Below are 16,654 nucleotides of genomic sequence, written 5' to 3'. Positions count from 1 at the left end.
CACAGGTCAGGGGAGCAGGACCCTTCTTAAGGAGTTTTACCTTGATGACTTGCAAGTGCAACACACCAGCAAGCGAGTTCTCGTTCCCCTCTCCTTGGCATCCTTTCCAAAAGTAGACATTGTAAGCGTAGCCTGACTTTATCTTGTGCCCAGTATTTACCTTTCCTTGCTTATCTAACATCTCACTTCTGTGTCCTATTACTCTTTGCCTTCTCTAACCTGCTGTGTGTTACTGATGTGCGGTCTGTGCCACTGTCTGGGGCAAAGGAGATTTGGGACTTCTCGGTTCTGTTCCTGTTTCCCCTCTGAGTTGCTCTGGGGTCTCGGACACATCACTCCGCTGCTCTGTGTTTAGCCACGGGTCACAGAAGTCAGGTCATCTTAAAGAAATACCACTTTACTCTTATTCCTTATGTTTAGTCCTTACCTTGAGCATGACCTTCCTAGCTGATGGCTCCTCACTTGTCATAAAACTATTCCTTCACCACTAGCTCTGATGAAGAGACCATAATCAGCCAGAAATTGCCAGTAAAACCTTCTAGAAGCATACAGAGATCCCACAAGTGTTAGGAATCAGACCATGATCAAGTGAAGGCTCTAACACTGCACACCTCAGAAACCCAATTACAGATGTTTAAGTCAGTAAGACTCAGGTATATGTATAACGATGCCATGCTGCGCTTTGCCGTGCAGAGTTGCTGAAGCAGGAACATAATTAACCTATCTACAGTTGTGGCATCAAAGCACTTAAATATATTTTTATCTTCAGGTGGGTAAAGAGTAATCAGGCTTAAGGCAAGGCCACATTTTTCTCATGAATCTGCAAGGCCCAGGCAGGCCAGTAATCCACATAAAGCAAATATCAAAATCTCTTTTGGAGATTTCTTCTTTTTTGTGACAAACCTCTAAAAACATGATTAATTTTCATGCAGAACTAAGTCTCCTTTCACAGCAAACATAACCTTACTCTTTTGAGCAAAATGTTTCAACTTGTACATAAACTTAAATTTCCTTACAGCTACTAGCCAGAAAAACCCACACAAACCACACTCAGAAATGATACTTAAAACAGAAAAGAAAAAAAAAAGAAAAAAAAAGAAAGGAAAAGTAAGTGTTTCATGGAAAATATTCCAGGCTAAAACATAGCTTAGATCTTAGATTTCTGCACTGGTGTGCTCCAACAGTAGGTATTGCACATAACTCCACTTTAGCTTTAAGTATTGCCTCTTGCAGAAAAAGAACAAGTTCTGCCCCACGTGTCTTGCAAGGCAAATTGCCCAACATTACAGCAATATCAGAACTCCAGATGAGATGGGGAGGAGGCAGAGATGCTGGTTAAAATAAAGCAGCTGGTTTAATGCATGATGTCGACAGGGTGAGAACAGAAGGGAATCAAGAGATCCTCTTGGTGCAGGCTTGCTAATTAAAGCGTGTACGTGACTAGCACTCTTAAAACAGCTGTCCTTAGGACTCTGGTCTTCAGGCTACATCTCAGAAGGTAACAACAACCTGGAGTGAACAGAACTTAGTCTGCCTCATCCCTCGGTCCTCTTGCCAGACTCATAGGGGGTCTTCGGGAAAAACAGTCAGGGGTCTGGAGAGCCCTGGCCCGTCAGCTGGCAGTTTTTGGTGGCTGTTCTTCAGGGAAAGACTTTAATCCCTAAGTGCCCACTAGTCTCAGAGTGATTCTTGCAGGGAGAAGATCTGGACCCACTGCACCATTGCTCCCATGGAGACTCAGAAGTGATTTCAACACCAGTAACGTTGATGGTTTCTTCTTTCAGTGGAGGCCAAGCAATCAAAAAGCACAGAGACATCCTGGTTTGCAGATCACAAGAGCATCACGTTCATGCGCCTGTTGTCGTGAATGGGAAGCAATGGCTGTTGCAAAGCAGGGTGTCCTCTCCTTGGGCCTGAGGCATGCTTCATACCACAGATCCTTCACATCACTCTTTCAGATGTGGGATTTACAGAAGAGCCAACTGAAGCGCCTTGGCACCAAAACCTCTGCCGTGCCAAGCCTTTCTTTTGCAATCTAATCCTGTGACTACTGGTCTTACTGCTTGCTCCTTCCATCCAAGCATCACACAAACGTAAATTAAGTCCCACAGTAGCACCATGATGCATTACTGTCCCCATTTTACAGGAAAGGGAACTGCAGCACATGGCAATTGAGTCGTTTGTCCTGGGTCACACAGTGAGTCACCATCAGTCTCAAGCAGACTCTGAAGCCCTTCCTCCTTCACACTAACCACTCACTGGAGCTTGAATTTCCTCAAAACCTGCTTGCTCTAATTTATTAACCACAGTTTTACTGCAGCTGCAAACCTGTTCCACAGCAGTCAGAAACCACAGAAGGCACTCGGGTCCCAGCGCGGCTGACAGGCGAGGCATGAGGGCTCTGGCAAAGGGAGAGCTGAAACATCTCACACCTCCCAAGGACTTTGAGATGAGAAAAACTTCTGAGGGCAACTTCAAATCTGTTGCATCATCTCCCTGTTAGCCAGCATCTGAAAAGTTAAGGTTTGATTCACCTGAAAGGTGAATCAAAATTTCAAGCACTATTGTCCTGATTACAGAGCTTGCTACAAAGAAAATTGATGAATAATAATTTCAAGAAGGGATTTAAAATTTCCATTTTCATTTTATTGTCAAAGTAAATATATTTTTATGAAGAACAAAAGAAAATATACAGAATTGTAACTTATGTACACTGGCTTTATAGGTATTTTTGTTTCCAATTTACACAAATTTGATATGTTATTAAAAGATATTTTATATAGATATGCATCTATGTACAGTTTTATTTACATACATTCATAGGATGTGATATAAACCAGTCAATAGATGATAGTTCATTTATATTAATTTCTAGAGGACAAAAGGAATGCATTTGCTTTAGCTAGACCTGCTGTTCTTGCACAGTGCGGGCTCCTGCTCTGCCTAGCACTAGAATCGCAGTCTCCTATTTCCCATTTTGCCAACAAAAAGACAAACAGATGCCATCTGTGAACGGAAAGGAAATGCAACATCCATTATAAAATCGTTTCTAATTACTGAATTCTATTTTCTTCTAAAAGCTTCTTACAATCACCAGAGTTCAAAGGAAAAACAAAACAAGAAGAAACACAAACAAAATCACTTGCCTGCTACCATCTGATTATTTGAATTCCCTTCTTAGCCACCTACCACACAAATTTGTTTCTTTTGGCTACTGTTCTCACCCATTCGCCCACCCCAGCTGCATGGAGCTCTGACATGGCTGTCAGTAAGGGAGATTAACACTGAAGACCACCCTTGGACAGAAGATCTCATGGTGCTGTCCCACCAATCCACAGTGCCTCCCACCCCCCCAGGTACAGGTACATCCTACAAGACCCTGCAGGCCAGCAGACAGAGACTTAAGCTCCAACCAGTGAGGCGTTGACTTGCAGCAGATGCTCGGGATGCTCGGTGCTCACCAGGACCACCGAGCACCTCCAGGGCTGGTACTCTGGTTTCTCCCCCAAGATCACACAAGACGGCAGGAGCAGAGACAAGAACAAAGCTCAGCCATTCTCACAAACATCTTCCTGCTGCTTTATATGCTAGACAACAGCTCTTCTACTAAAGACAGTGGATGCTGCAAACCAGTCAAAGGAAAGTAGCGTTTCCTTCGACACATGGGCATCCTTTCACCCCATGGCAGCACAGGACAGGAGAAGCATGCACACAGTACGTGCTCAGCCACACCAAAAGGCTCCACTCCAAGCCATTTCATCCAGCCTGAGCTTCCAGGTTTGTTTGGGATATGCCTTTGCTTAAATATATATATATGTATGTATGAATATATATACATAAATATTTATATATAGCCCTAGCCAAGGAAAAGGTAAATGTGAACCAGAGAAATCAGAGAGGCGCAGAGGTGCATTCCAGCCCTCTCCATGCCTTGCCTCCCCCTGTCCCCAGCTCCCACTGTTCCTCCTCCTATGGCCAGCCCCTACACATCCTTGGCTCAGGCAACCCAAAAACAAAGGAGTTGTTTTCATTTCAAAAGGAATTTGCTGTTTCCAAACTGGACAAATAGAGCAGCTTAATAAAAACTCACAATGAATGGCCTGTACATGAGCAAAGCCCTCAGGAATGCCAGGGCTATAATTAACTAGCAGCAAGCAACTCTTACATTTTCCTGTGCAGCAGAAAACAGCTAAAAATAAAACACTGTAATTTCCAAAAGAAGCAGCAGCAAAGAAGGGAAAGATAGAAGGAAAGGCAAATAAGATCTTGGGGAGGGGAGGGGAGGTGGGCAGGGAAGAGAATGAAAGAGAAAAAAAAAAAAAGAGAGAGACAAAAAGAAAGAAGCACCCCCCTCCCCTGACCCAAAAAGAGCTTCATTCTCAAATAATTTTTAAAGGACATAGGACGCTCGGACATGGTGTTATCAAGTAACAGCATTGACTGTTCTGTGGAGACAAATAAATTATCACTAGAAACATAGTGAGCAAAGTGCTGTCATCGGCGGTCGTAGGATGGCTGGGCGGGAAGGGGAAAGCGGGACCCATCAGTTCATGGAGCGGACGGAGCGGTTGCTTCGTGGGAACCGATGCACCTTGACATGTTTGGACAAGTGGTCGCTTCGAGCAAACTTCTTCTCACAGACGGGACACTGATAGGGTTTCACCCCTGAGTGGGAGCGCCTGTGCCGGGACAGCTCATCTGACCTGGAGAACCTGCAAGACAAGAGAAGACTTTTCAGAGAAACGTTTTCTTACCTTGCCGAGTCTCTCACAGTGGGAAAAAAAGTCCCCTCAGGCCACTGGGACACTCCACTTGTGGCAAAGCCCAAACACGCAAACTGAAAGGGACACGCAACGGGGCTAGGCTGGTCCCACCAGCAGCTGGCAGCGGTGATGGAAACACACGATTATCAACCTCATCCCGTGTCAACTCTGGACTCACAGCAACACATGGAGGCAACGTTTGTACCAACCCTAAACCCAAAAACATGGGTACAGATCAACAAAAACAGCACTGCTCTTGATCACCCTCCCAATCCCCTCCAAAGCCTGTCCCACAACTTCCCTCATGCAAATTCAAGCACGGACCCTTCTCAAGCAGATAACAACCAATGTCCTGCAGGTGAGGTCTGCTCCAAGCTCCCACTGACACAACCACAATGGACATCCAGTAATTGCACCTAGTTTGACACAGACCCCAGAAGCTACATCACTTATCAGATCCCTCTGAAAGATTGGGGTTTGTATGTGGTCCTGCAGGCTAAATAAAGAGTTATTAACATCTCCGTACTAGAGATGCTCAACACGGTAACACCTGAAATCCTGGTGGGCCCCAGTGGCCATCAGTACAGTTACTTCATGGGTAAACTGAAAACACGATTGAACCTTTAATTACCAATATTGTCTCCCAGAGTCATTTCAATATAAGCTGTTTCCTACCTGCCATCTCCACAGAAAAATCCCCAAATAGCCCCTGTGAATCCCACAGGCTTTACTGAACTCAAATAAGCTAATCCTTTGGTCTTAGCAGCAGGGCTGGCTCTATTTCCAGCTTGGATGTGACTGGGAGTCACAGGGTTAATTAATAATGTCACGCTAAAACAGCCCTGTCCAGATGGGTACAAAAAATTTGCTGCCTGACAAAGGGCAATTAAGTGTTTTGTTGCCAGAGCAGTAACAAAGAGCGGCATAGAAGGAGAGCTTGCAAGAAATGGTATCAGCTGTTTATTTACAATAAATAAATGAAGTCATGGGCACTAGCTGAATAAATGGGGGAAAGAACATGTAGGAAAATGTGCCCTTCTGGAGCAAAATATCACATCACCAAAGAGTGAATACGCTATTTTTATGAAAGGGGGAAAACAGGACTGCTGGGCTTCTATGAATAAGGCCTTCATGCAAGAAAAATAAGTTTCCACATAAAGGTTTTAATTAGCTCTGATCTACCGCTGCCAGTTGAAGAACAGGACACAGGCACTGGGAAAACTGGGAATGGTTTCTTCAGTTCCCACAGCTCTTCAGTCCAATGATGCTACCCAGAGAGCAATCAGCCAGCACAAAGCAGACGCAGATACTCACTGCTGGTAAGATACAGTGTGGACACATCTCTCCCAGGGGCATTTCTAGGACAGATTCCTTCACCCATTCTCTTGCTTTTCTCCCTTTCCTTGCTTTGGTGAGAGTCACATTCACCATTAAGACCAATGGCAGGTGCCCTAATGGAGCCATCAACCTGTTCCTTGTCTGGCATGCATCTTCTTCAAGGTTTCTCTTCACCCCTAGTACCTGCACATTGGCTTTCTTTAGCACCCCTGCTCCTTCCAGCCACAGCTTCCCAAAACCATTGTCTAGAGCTGGGAGCAGCAGGGCCAGGGATTTCTCCCCAGTCCTTAGCAGTGAGCTAGTCGCAGTGCTGCATCCCTGGAGGGATGCTCTTGTAGAGCAATGGATGAGTGGGCCTAAGCATCTTTCTGGAGAGGGCAGGATGCTGTCTGTGCAGACTGCCTCAGCGGGACTCAGTGCTGGACAAGGAACAGACCTGTTGCCAGTGGTGGCAACCACATCCAGCGAAACGAGGGAGCGAAGAGGGAAAAGCACCTCCGCAAAGAGCCATCTTCTCATATACAGGCTTATCACCCAAAGGAGTAAAACCAGATGTGGCCAGGTTGCCTTGTCCCATGTCCTTGGCCAGTAAAGTCACCATCTGCAGCAGAAGCGCAGCAGCGCACGGCTAATCCTGCGCAAGAGCTCCACAAGTGCGTTTTGATGGGAATTGCATGGATGATGAGGGAAAACGAGGTACATGTCAGGAATGAGCAGCTCCACTCATACCCTGGGAGCTCGGATGAGTTCATCCAACAAAAATACACTCTGCCTCATAACGATGTCCTTAGCTGAAGAGGCAGGAATGTTGCAATACTGTTCCCCAGCAGTCACAGAAAGCTCGGCTTACAGAGCCTACAGAAATAAACCTTGAGCTGTCATGTTTACAGAAAAACAACGCAAAAAGGGACAAGGAAGCCAGGAGGATCTGGTGGTCTGGCTCTACAGTGAAATGAGAGTTGCAGCACGTTCTGGCACTGAGATCACCCCAAGAAAACATCAAATAGTCCCCAGTGGAATGCCAAATTCAAAAGAAAAAAGGTACCCCCAAGGAACGCCTCACCATCCCAAGTCACTGCCATTTCCAGGAGGATTCCTCCTTCAGAAAAGAAAGGTGGAAGGATCTGGGCAATCCCACAGCAACTAGAAGAGTCTCCTTCATCCTTCATCCTTCTATCTGGTGGGACCCCAAAGGACCTGTAATTCCACCTCCTTTGAAGGTAAATCATAGAGCTCCCTGATAATAGGATGTGTCCTGTGTCTCCCGGCCATGCAAGGACATTGCTATGTGGCTCAGAAAGGTCATTAGCTTCAGCCTGGTACTCCATGGTCCCTACCAAGGCCACCAGTCATTGAGACTAACTCAGGCTGTACTTCTCTGCAGTGGACAGGAGGCTCTAGACTCATCCTGCCCATCCCCAAAGCTCTGCTCCGGTAAGCCAGCACACCTCCTGCACATCTGCAAACCCCTTTGCACAGCACCAGCAAAAAAGGCCAAGGCGAGACACCTGCCCTGACCTGTCCCACACATGGTCCTCCCCACACTCACTCAGTCCCATACACGCTCCTGGCCACGCTCATTACAAGCCTTTAAACCCTCCCTGCCAAACCAGGCAGAGCTCGTATTGCATGCTGTCACCTGCAGAGCCAGCTGCAAGGAAAAACCTCCTGCCAGAAGATGTGGCAGGGCATTTAAACACGATTGCCTAATCCCCCGGGCCCTACAACAACTGCAGCTTTGTACGCTGCTGCACCAGGGGAGGGAAAGCAAGAGCCGCTGCTCCATGCCATAGCACAGCTGCTGGGGACTGGCCCATGCTGCAACTCAGCTTTGGTCAGGGCTGTCCCAGCAGCAGCACTAAGCAGGGGCTGCGGTGTTCCAGAGGTATAAACTGGCATGACACGGATCAGCGCATTGACCGGTACAGCGGGCTATGGAACGCAACGGGTCACCAGCCATTTATGAACGCCTCTCTGCAGCCTGCTGAAAACAGCTCTTGCCCCGGGCCAAGGAAGGACACAAGCAAACAGGGTTCAGCCTTCTCCACGGAGGTGCTTGGGGCTCTCCAGCTGTCCTAGGAGCTGGCAAAAGGGTTTGCCGCATGCACACCCTTACCTTGATGCATTTAAAGCAAGCAACTTCACCATAGCAGGGCTGGCCAGAGGGCTGGGAAAGCTTTAACCCCCCACAGCTCAGCCACCTTGTGCTAGGCAACACTTTGTTTTGTTTTTGAAATCACTATCTTCAGTGAGGTCTGATCTTGAGTGTCTTTGGTGAAAAAATAAATATGCAAGCACCAGAATGCAGGGAAAGGAGGAGGAAAGCAGAACCCTGCAGTGTTTTAGTGCTTAAATTCATCTGAGGTTATATAAAACTGGGAGCAAACAGAGAGTCCAGATGCATTTGACTTAAGTCACGTGAGATCACAGCTCTTGCTGAACTTCTGGAAAAAGTAAACATGCTTTACTGATGAAAGGGGACTGGGCAATTCAGCGCTCAACTGGGTCTGGCCTTTGATGTGGGAGCAGCACGTAGGGGATGGGATGTGCAGCAATTTCAGCCCAGTGCTAGGGACCGTCGTAAGCACAGGGAGCAGCTCCGCAAGCGCTGCCTCTCCTGCTGGCTATAAACCTGCCCCCTTGGAGCAGGGACCTTCCAAAGTTTGGGGTGTTGGCGTTTGGGGTACCAGCCTGGGCTGGGAAATGCACAAGACACACTGCAAGAGAGTTTCAAAAGCCCTTCCAGCAGCTGTTTGTGGACAAGACAACACAGTCATCGTAGCTAAGGGGATTAATTTCTCATCCCTGTTGGGCTCCTCATCATTAAAATGTTGTGGCTGGCTGAGAGTGAAAGTTCAGTGTGCTCCTGGTTGTGGGACCTGCACTTTTCTTGGCCCACCTTACACCTGCATCCTGCTTTTGATCCACACCATTCACTGTAACGCTGAGAAAAAGGCAGGCACCTTGGTGTAAATTAAATCTCCATCCCTTACCACTTAATATTTTTCCAAATGTTCCCCTTGGTTTTGCAGCCAGGGAAACACCAGCTCTGTAATAAGGCAGAGCTGGAGAACGTCACGCACAGGCAACCCTTCAGGCTCCTGCTCTCGAGCCACAAAAGTCACTGGGAGTGTTGGTGCAAGTCTCAGCGCGGATCAGACAAACCTGCACATGCCACGTGCATTTGTCACAAAAATGAGAGTTTTGCTCACATCCCAGCGCAAGGAAAGCCAACACGACACCCACAGGCACATTCACTGGCAGGAGGCACATCTGCTGCCTGCACACACATACTCCTGCAACCAAACGAAAGGGAGCAAGTGCCTCCACCACAGGTCAGGAGCAAACCAGCAAGCAGCTTACGGGACCGGTCAGCCAGATAACATGGCTTTCATTTCAGCGCATCCTGCGCAGCAAGCCACTGAGCCCGGCTCACGAGAAGTGCCACCAGTACACAAGGAAAGAAAATCACCACCAGTTTGTCAAGCCACCAGAAACTGAAATGGGAAAGAAAACTACCGAAGAAATTAATAGTATTGATCTGCTCATTCATTCCAAGAAGCAAACTCCCAACTGGACCAGTTGGGGAGTAGAGGAATCAGCCCCGTTCTGACCTTTTCTCTCAAGCCAATCCATCCATCTCTAACTGCTGCATGTCTCACATGCTTGCATTTTTACACAACCCTCTCCTGTTACTTTTTACCTCATCTGTTCCCCATGGTCACAACCCATGTCCTCATTAGACATTGCTTGCTGAAGCTCTGCAGGATATTCTTTGAAAGAAATCTGGTTTAATTTAATACAAGGGAGTTAAAGTTTTGTTTTCTGCCATCGTAACAGTTTGTGGTGCAGGCAGGCAGGCAAGTAATGAAGCTAACTGGAAAGAGAGAAGGCGGCTTCCACTGAAGTTTCCTTAAAATAAGAAGTTGATGTTTTTAACAAAGTATTTTCAACTAGCATTAACAATTAAAAAAAAAATGTAAAAAAAATAAATCAAGAGATACCCTCTGCAAAATATTTTGCTCAATCAGACCTGCAACCTTTCATTCAAGCAACACTTAACTCCACCTCAGCCTTCTGGTTATGTTGTTACATCTGACAGCTTTTTGCAGCTCCGAGTGGCACCCACGCATTTTTCTGAATCAACGCAGAGAATAAAACCCAGAGCCTGCTGGAGTGTCACTGCCAGCATTCCCAGAAGGAGTGGGATGGAGCACATTTTTACGAAACTGCACAAAATACTGCTTTTAACCACACTCACTTATCACAGCCCTTCCGTGATCGCATTTAGCCCCGTGCAGTCGGAGCCACACGCAGCGGTTCTGCCCTAAACCACCCAGTTCACTTACAGCCCTCAGCCACTACCAGCGGCAGCTGGTGTGTTGCAACCAAACCAATGTGAACGCAAGGTACTGCCTGCAGTAACAAGCTTGATCTGACCCTCTTGGAATGAAATACAAATTACAATGGACTACTTTTATTATATTTTTTTTTTAAGACGCTAAAACAGCTGATGCCAGCAGGTGATGCTCTGCTATTTCATTTATCAAAGCCCCTGGATTACGTAACAGGAAGAAAAAGGTCTTAATTCTCAAACCAACCAAACAAGCTTTGGAAACAGAAACAGTTTCTAAATCAGAGCGCAAACCTACTTGCTCGGCAAGTTAGGTCAAGTGACCAAAAAAGGGGAAAGGGGATTGGGCAGTGCTGCACCCCAATACTAACCTCCATCCGCAACCCGGCCACGTGCATGCAAAAGGCTTTTCTCCCGTATGCCTCCTCAGGTGGGCTTTCAAATGGCTGCTTTTTGTGTACATCTTGGTACAACCAGGAAAAGAACACTTGTGCATTTTAATGAGTTCTGCCGCAGGGTTCTTTTGAAATTTCTGACCCATGATGATTCCCGTCTGACCCTGGATCATGCCTCCTGGCCCAATTGGCTTGGCAGCGATGGGGACGGGAGCAATGCGGACAAATTTAGAGGACAAGTTCAAATTGGACGACTGAACTATCTGAGGCACAAGGGCAAATGTCTGTCCTTGGATGTTGACTAGCAGCTGTGCAATTTTAATGTTCTCTTGTGCTGGTCCTTGGGAACTGGGGCTCGTGTTGGACTCCTGTTTGACCTGTACAGGCTGAATCTGAAGCATAACTGGTATCCCATTCTCCAGGGCCATTCCTCCATTTGAAGCTTGGCCACCTTCCGTTGAGCTGTTCAACTGTTCATTTTTACTCTCTTTTAAACTAGCACTGGGTAACATATGGTCCTTTTGCTGTAGTGAAGCAACAGAAACTTGGCTGCAAGCTCTCAAGTCCTTGGTCTCGCTTTTAGGTCTTTCTTTGAGCTCCAACTCCATGTTCTCCTCCAGAAACTCCTCAATTTCCTCAAGTGTGGGCTGAAATGGTCCTGAGTCTTCCATATCCACAGCAAACTCAGGCAACCTAAAGTACTCCTCTTTCACTATCGGCTGAAGTCTCCTTTTGTCCCACCATGATGCAGAGGTGTTCCCCAAAGATGCCTGGGACAATAAGTAGTCTAAGATGCTGTCTTGACTTTCTGCACTGGATGTGCTTCCATAGCTGGAGCTGAGAACCTGGGAGTCAGGGCTGGAACAAGAACAAAAGCTGGACGAGTCACTGTCATCTTCCGACAGGGGAGAGGGCAGCATTTGGTAGGACCTCAGCCCTGCTGTCATGTCCCCAAAGTACCCAAGAGAAGATCTGGTAGATGAAAAGGATTCATCAGTAGGCAGCAAGTGATCCACCATTCCTGGGCGATCTCTTAGGGGTATCCCAACAGCATATACCAGGCGGCGAAAGTTCAGGTGATAGCCTGAGTGTAGGAAAACAAAACAACAACAGTCAGAAGTTGGTTTAATCATTTATCTCCATGAACTAAAGCTTGTAAAGCCCTCTAGCTCACAGGAAAGTCCAAAGCTTCCCGTCTCGCTTAGCACACATGCTGCTACACGCTTTGATACGTCTGTACCACCCCCTAAGGACTGTCAGGGCTGAAGCATTTTGCAGGATTGCACCATGTATTTGCAGAAGAATTCTTTCAGAAATCACTTCCTAACTGTGCGGGCTCTAGATTTACAGCTCCCTTCCAGAATATTACCGGCAAGAGAAAATTAATTATGGGCTTTCACCTAACAGTGAAACCTAGAGCCAAAGAAGAGAATGGAGAGAAAAAATAAAGTGTTGAAACTTTTACCACCAAAAAACCCCACAAATAAAAAAAGCAGTTTATTGCTGGTGGCCATAAAATGCAAACTCTTTCCTTATCTTGTAGCTTTCCACAACCTTATTTTTAACTTCCTCAGCTCCACAAATACAGGCTAATCAGCATAATACAAGGATCAATCTGTCAGGAGCCAAAAATATTTACTGTGCTTCAGCATTTACTAGGTGGATTTTCCCCTCCAGATGTAATGAATCTGTGCCAGTGTCATCATCACCTGCACTGCCCTTAATAAGGCTGGCTCTGCACTGAGCTAATTACCACGTCCTGGCAAGCCAGCTGGTGGCGGGTTTCACCTCGCCACTCTGTACTCCTCTCTGGGTACAGAGGTCGAGGTAAACTGAACCTCACACCAGCTGCTAAACTGGGAGGGCTTGTACGGACCCCCTGGCATCCCAATCTGCCATGACCTACGGTGGGCAGCCACACTCCCCCGGTTTCCCCCACACACGTTGAGGCCGTCAGCAGGTAGCATCCCGCAAGCCCTCACTCATGTGAGCTGTGATCCCGCTACAACCCCACGGAGGCACAGGGGCAAAACCCATCCTTCCCAGCGCTGCCCACCACAATGCTCTCTGACAGCAGCGACTGTCCTGTGCTTTCCCAGTCAAGCCAACCAGACTTCCTAGAAAGGTTTCTGGGGAGGGGAAGGCAGGAGGGGGCATCTGTGTATTTGTTTTCTTTTTTCCTCACTCCCAGAGGCAAAAAAAAAAAAAATAAAAAAAAATTGCTTACAGATGGAGACTATGCCTCTTACAGAGCAAATGCAGAGACCTCCGGATGGAGCAAACACTGGCCCTCAGTCATTCGCTCAAGGTGACTGATTGAAAACAGAGCTGTATATGTGCATAATAAAACAACTCTTTCTGTGGAAGGTATGTGGACTGCAGAGATAGAAGTCATTTGATCAGCCTATGAGGTTTTGTGTGTGTGTGAATTAGGAGGCATGTGACCCAGCGCGAAGGAAATGCCAGTCAATCTTGTTACACGCTGTCATTTTCCACAGGCTCTGCCGCTGCGCTTTGGACGCTTTGCCATGAATAGTCAATAGCTCCCAGTTTTGTGCAAGGAAGGGGATGGCTGTTACTGCTATTGCAGGGCATCCTTGCTGCCTGATCTCCAAAATTTGCCCTGTCTTTGCCTTCTCTAGAGAAGAATCAAAAGGCATCTCCGTGCTCAGTGCTGCAGTGAACGCAAAGAGAGGTATTTTGCACAACACCCTTAAAGCGCTCCATCCCGTTGGCAGCATCTATTAATGTTTCACAGGAAACAGGGGGAGGAAAAACAGTATTTCTTAAAGATACAGCTTCCTCCTTCATACGCACATGGAGGAAGTAGGGGCAGGTTGAAAGAAAGACTCAAAAGTGAGATTGCACATTTTCCTGGTATGCACGGCCCCGTCAGTTAGCTATGCCTCCGAACCCAATAATGAAATACCCACATGTGCCGAACGCGAGGAAGTTCAAACAGAGGTTAGTGGCTCTGTTTTGTGACCTTAGCCTATAATCATTTCTTACAGTAAGAGTGAAGAGTCAGAAGAGCTGAACTATTTCTAACACACAGGACTTTTGGTTTTTTTTAAATCTCTGTGTTGACAGAAAGTTACTCCAGCAGAAGTGCTGGAGCTGAGCTATTCCCAGTTTTGAAACACAAAAAAACTTCCGAGAAGTTTGTATTGGCTTCCAGTAAGAGTTCACCCAAGCAGCTTGCTTCTCTCTTGCATCAAGAACTGGTGACTGCCTTGTGAAATGTGGGGCAGAAAGGAGGACTTGCCCTCAGACAGTGTCTGATCCTCCCTCCTATGTCTGCATTGTTCCAACATGAACTCCTGGAGAATGGTGCTGTGAGTGAAATCTGGACTGCAACGCGTTTCTTTCCTAAGAAAAGCTGGCGTGCTCTGCGTGCAGGGAAAAAGCGTGCACCAAAAGCAGTTGGTAAAGTTCTTTTTAAAAAAAAACAACTTCGATTTCTATAAATGCGTATGACAACTAGGATGCCACATATCAAAGCATCCATATATTTTACTGGGAACAGAAGTAAACCCTAAGTTGAATAAGGGCTTAAAGGAGGGCAAGGGGCAGGGAGGAGGATCAACAAGCCCTTGCAACTGCTGTGAGCAAGATACCTCCGCAGAAAGCAGCCAGCACGCTTATTTCCCCATCTCTTTTGACAGGGAGCAATGTCACTCTGTGTAACCGGAGTAATTTTAAGAAGAGAGGGCACTGTCAGCGGCAAATAGATCCAGGCACATTATGGGCCAGATCCACTTTCTGCGCACTCTCAAAACTTGCAGAACAGCCAAGAAGATTCTGGGGAATGCCTGGAATGCAGCATCGGGCCCAGGCTATATTTTATCCTAAAGGCCAGACTAACAACCAAAAGACTTTCATCCCGACTTTGCCTGAAGACACAGCCAAAACCAGAAGATTAAAAAACAAAAACAACAACAAAAAAAAAACAGCCAGGGCTGTGCAAGCTATTAAAACTAACGATGCTGTTTACATAAAGCACTTTCATCTCCAGGAGCCTTGAAAACACGTTAGATATGTGAGCGGAGCTGAGCACCAGCCGCTTCTGGAGTGAAATCCTGCAGCTGCCACCAGCCCACGGCAGCACGATGGGCTCTGACTTTTAAGAGTTCCCCGGGTTGTTATGATGTCCTTTCTAGCAGAAACATGTTGTTCTGTTTAAAACCTGTCCTTCTTATCACTAGCAAAAAAAAAAAAAAAAAAAAAAAAAGACAAAAAAACCCAAACAAACCCAACTCCAAAACAGAGGGGGCATATTCTGACTCTGAATAATGCTCTAATGTTCAAATGTTCAGTCCTGGGAACTTGCTGAAAGGCCGGGACATACCTCCCAGCCTGTCATTTCTGGATGGCCAGCCCAGGACAACTAATCCCAGGGCACTATATGGGCTCAGATACGCCGACAGTCATTTCCTATGTATACTGCTATAGGTTTTTCTAGTTTACGACTAATCTCTTTAGGGTTTTCTCTTGTTCCCTAGAAGATTTTAAACCTGTTCAGGCTGACTCCTGCTCCACAGACAGAGCCATAAACCAGGCAGTGGATCAGGCCCAGCATTTCGAAGAAATTAAAAAGAAGAAATGCATGGAGAAAAAAACAACACCTAAAAATAATAATAATAATAATAGAAAGAAGCCAAGAGTCAGGAGGAAAGCCATTTGCTCTTATCCCTTCTGCAAGGTGGCTCCGCTGCTCCTGGGACACGGAGGGGGAACAGGGGCTGGGGGGAGCGTTTTAGGGTCTCTTCGTTGTTTCCTTCCAAACCCACCGCCTCCGGGAAGCTGCAGAAACGTTCCCAAAGCCTTGTTTTCTGGAAACTACTCCCCTCCACCCCCAAACTTTGGCTTTCGCAAAAGGCAGCCCTTTATCTGCAGCGCTTGCGTCCACCCCCCCGGCAGCAAATTGCCCCCAAATAACGGGGGGGGGGGGGGCGGCAATTCCCACCCCAGCACAAGCACAGCCAGGTTTCCACGGCTGCAAAGCATTTGCTTGTTTCTTTTTTGGTTTGTGGATTGTTGTGTTTTTTGCCGTTTTGTGGTTTTGAAAATTATTATTTTTTTTAATTGTTTTCCTGCTCCCTGCATCCCTTTTCAGGGGGGTTTGGGGGCCTGAGCTCCCCCTGGCCGCCCCCCAGCGTGGTCCCCTGGTCGAGATGACCGGGAGTAACAATCCCCCCCCCCGCCCCAGCCTGTCACACCATGGCACGGCACAGCTCCAGCCTGGACACAGCCCCCCGGCCCTGCACCCCCCTGCTGCACCGCCGGGGGGGGTGGGGGGTGTTTAACCTCCCCCCTTGGCGTCCCAGGAGCAGCGGCACAGCCACCAGCAGCCTCCCCCCGGGTACCGGCACCGGGGCACCGCCGGCGGGACGCGCAAACCCCCGCGCCCCACGCACCCCCTTACCTGAACAAGCCGGGGAGGGGGGAGAAAAATGCCAAGAACGGTCTGAAGAGTGCAAAAACAACACTGAAAATGAAAAAAAAAAAAATATATATATATATAACCCCAACAAGACGATACAACAAAAATAAGAATAAAAAGCAAAAATAATTACAGAAATTTAAAAAACAAATAAAACCGCAAAATTAAAAAAAAAAACCAACAAAAACCAAAACAAAACAAACCAAACAACAAAACGCAGAGCCCCCACGACGGCCAGAAGCAGCCCCGGCGGCAGCAGGGAGCGCGGCGCGGCGGGCGCAGCTCCCCCGGGAGGCGGTCGGGCTGCGGAGCGGCCCCGCTCCCGTAGTACTATATCCCCCTCACATGACGGGCGCCCGGC

General features: G+C 47.3%; 1 protein-coding gene across 2 annotated transcripts; it reads right to left on the bottom strand.

Moving 5' to 3' along the window:
• Positions 1-2,624: 2,624 nt before the first annotated feature.
• KLF15 (Kruppel like factor 15) lies at positions 2,625-16,416 on the bottom strand. Of its 2 annotated transcripts, none has more exons than XM_040591374.1 (3): positions 16,276-16,416; positions 10,827-11,934; positions 2,625-4,712 (listed from the first exon to the last, which is right to left on the bottom strand). In XM_040591374.1, exons 2-3 carry the CDS (start codon positions 11,867-11,869, stop codon positions 4,544-4,546), a joined length of 1,212 nt encoding a protein of 403 aa, XP_040447308.1. In that variant the 5' UTR covers positions 11,870-11,934; positions 16,276-16,416; the 3' UTR covers positions 2,625-4,543. The 2 variants fall into 2 exon arrangements, with proteins under 2 accessions (XP_040447308.1, XP_040447307.1); XM_040591373.1 differs by lacking the exon at positions 16,276-16,416 and adding an exon at positions 14,040-14,255.
• Between the last annotated feature and the right edge of the window lie 238 nt (positions 16,417-16,654).

This window comes from Falco naumanni, chromosome 4, assembly GCF_017639655.2.
Source record: "Falco naumanni isolate bFalNau1 chromosome 4, bFalNau1.pat, whole genome shotgun sequence".
In the NCBI taxonomy this organism is placed as follows: Eukaryota; Metazoa; Chordata; class Aves; order Falconiformes; family Falconidae; genus Falco; species Falco naumanni.
Note: the sequence above shows the minus strand (reverse complement) of the source record. Positions and strands in the feature narration are given on the sequence as shown.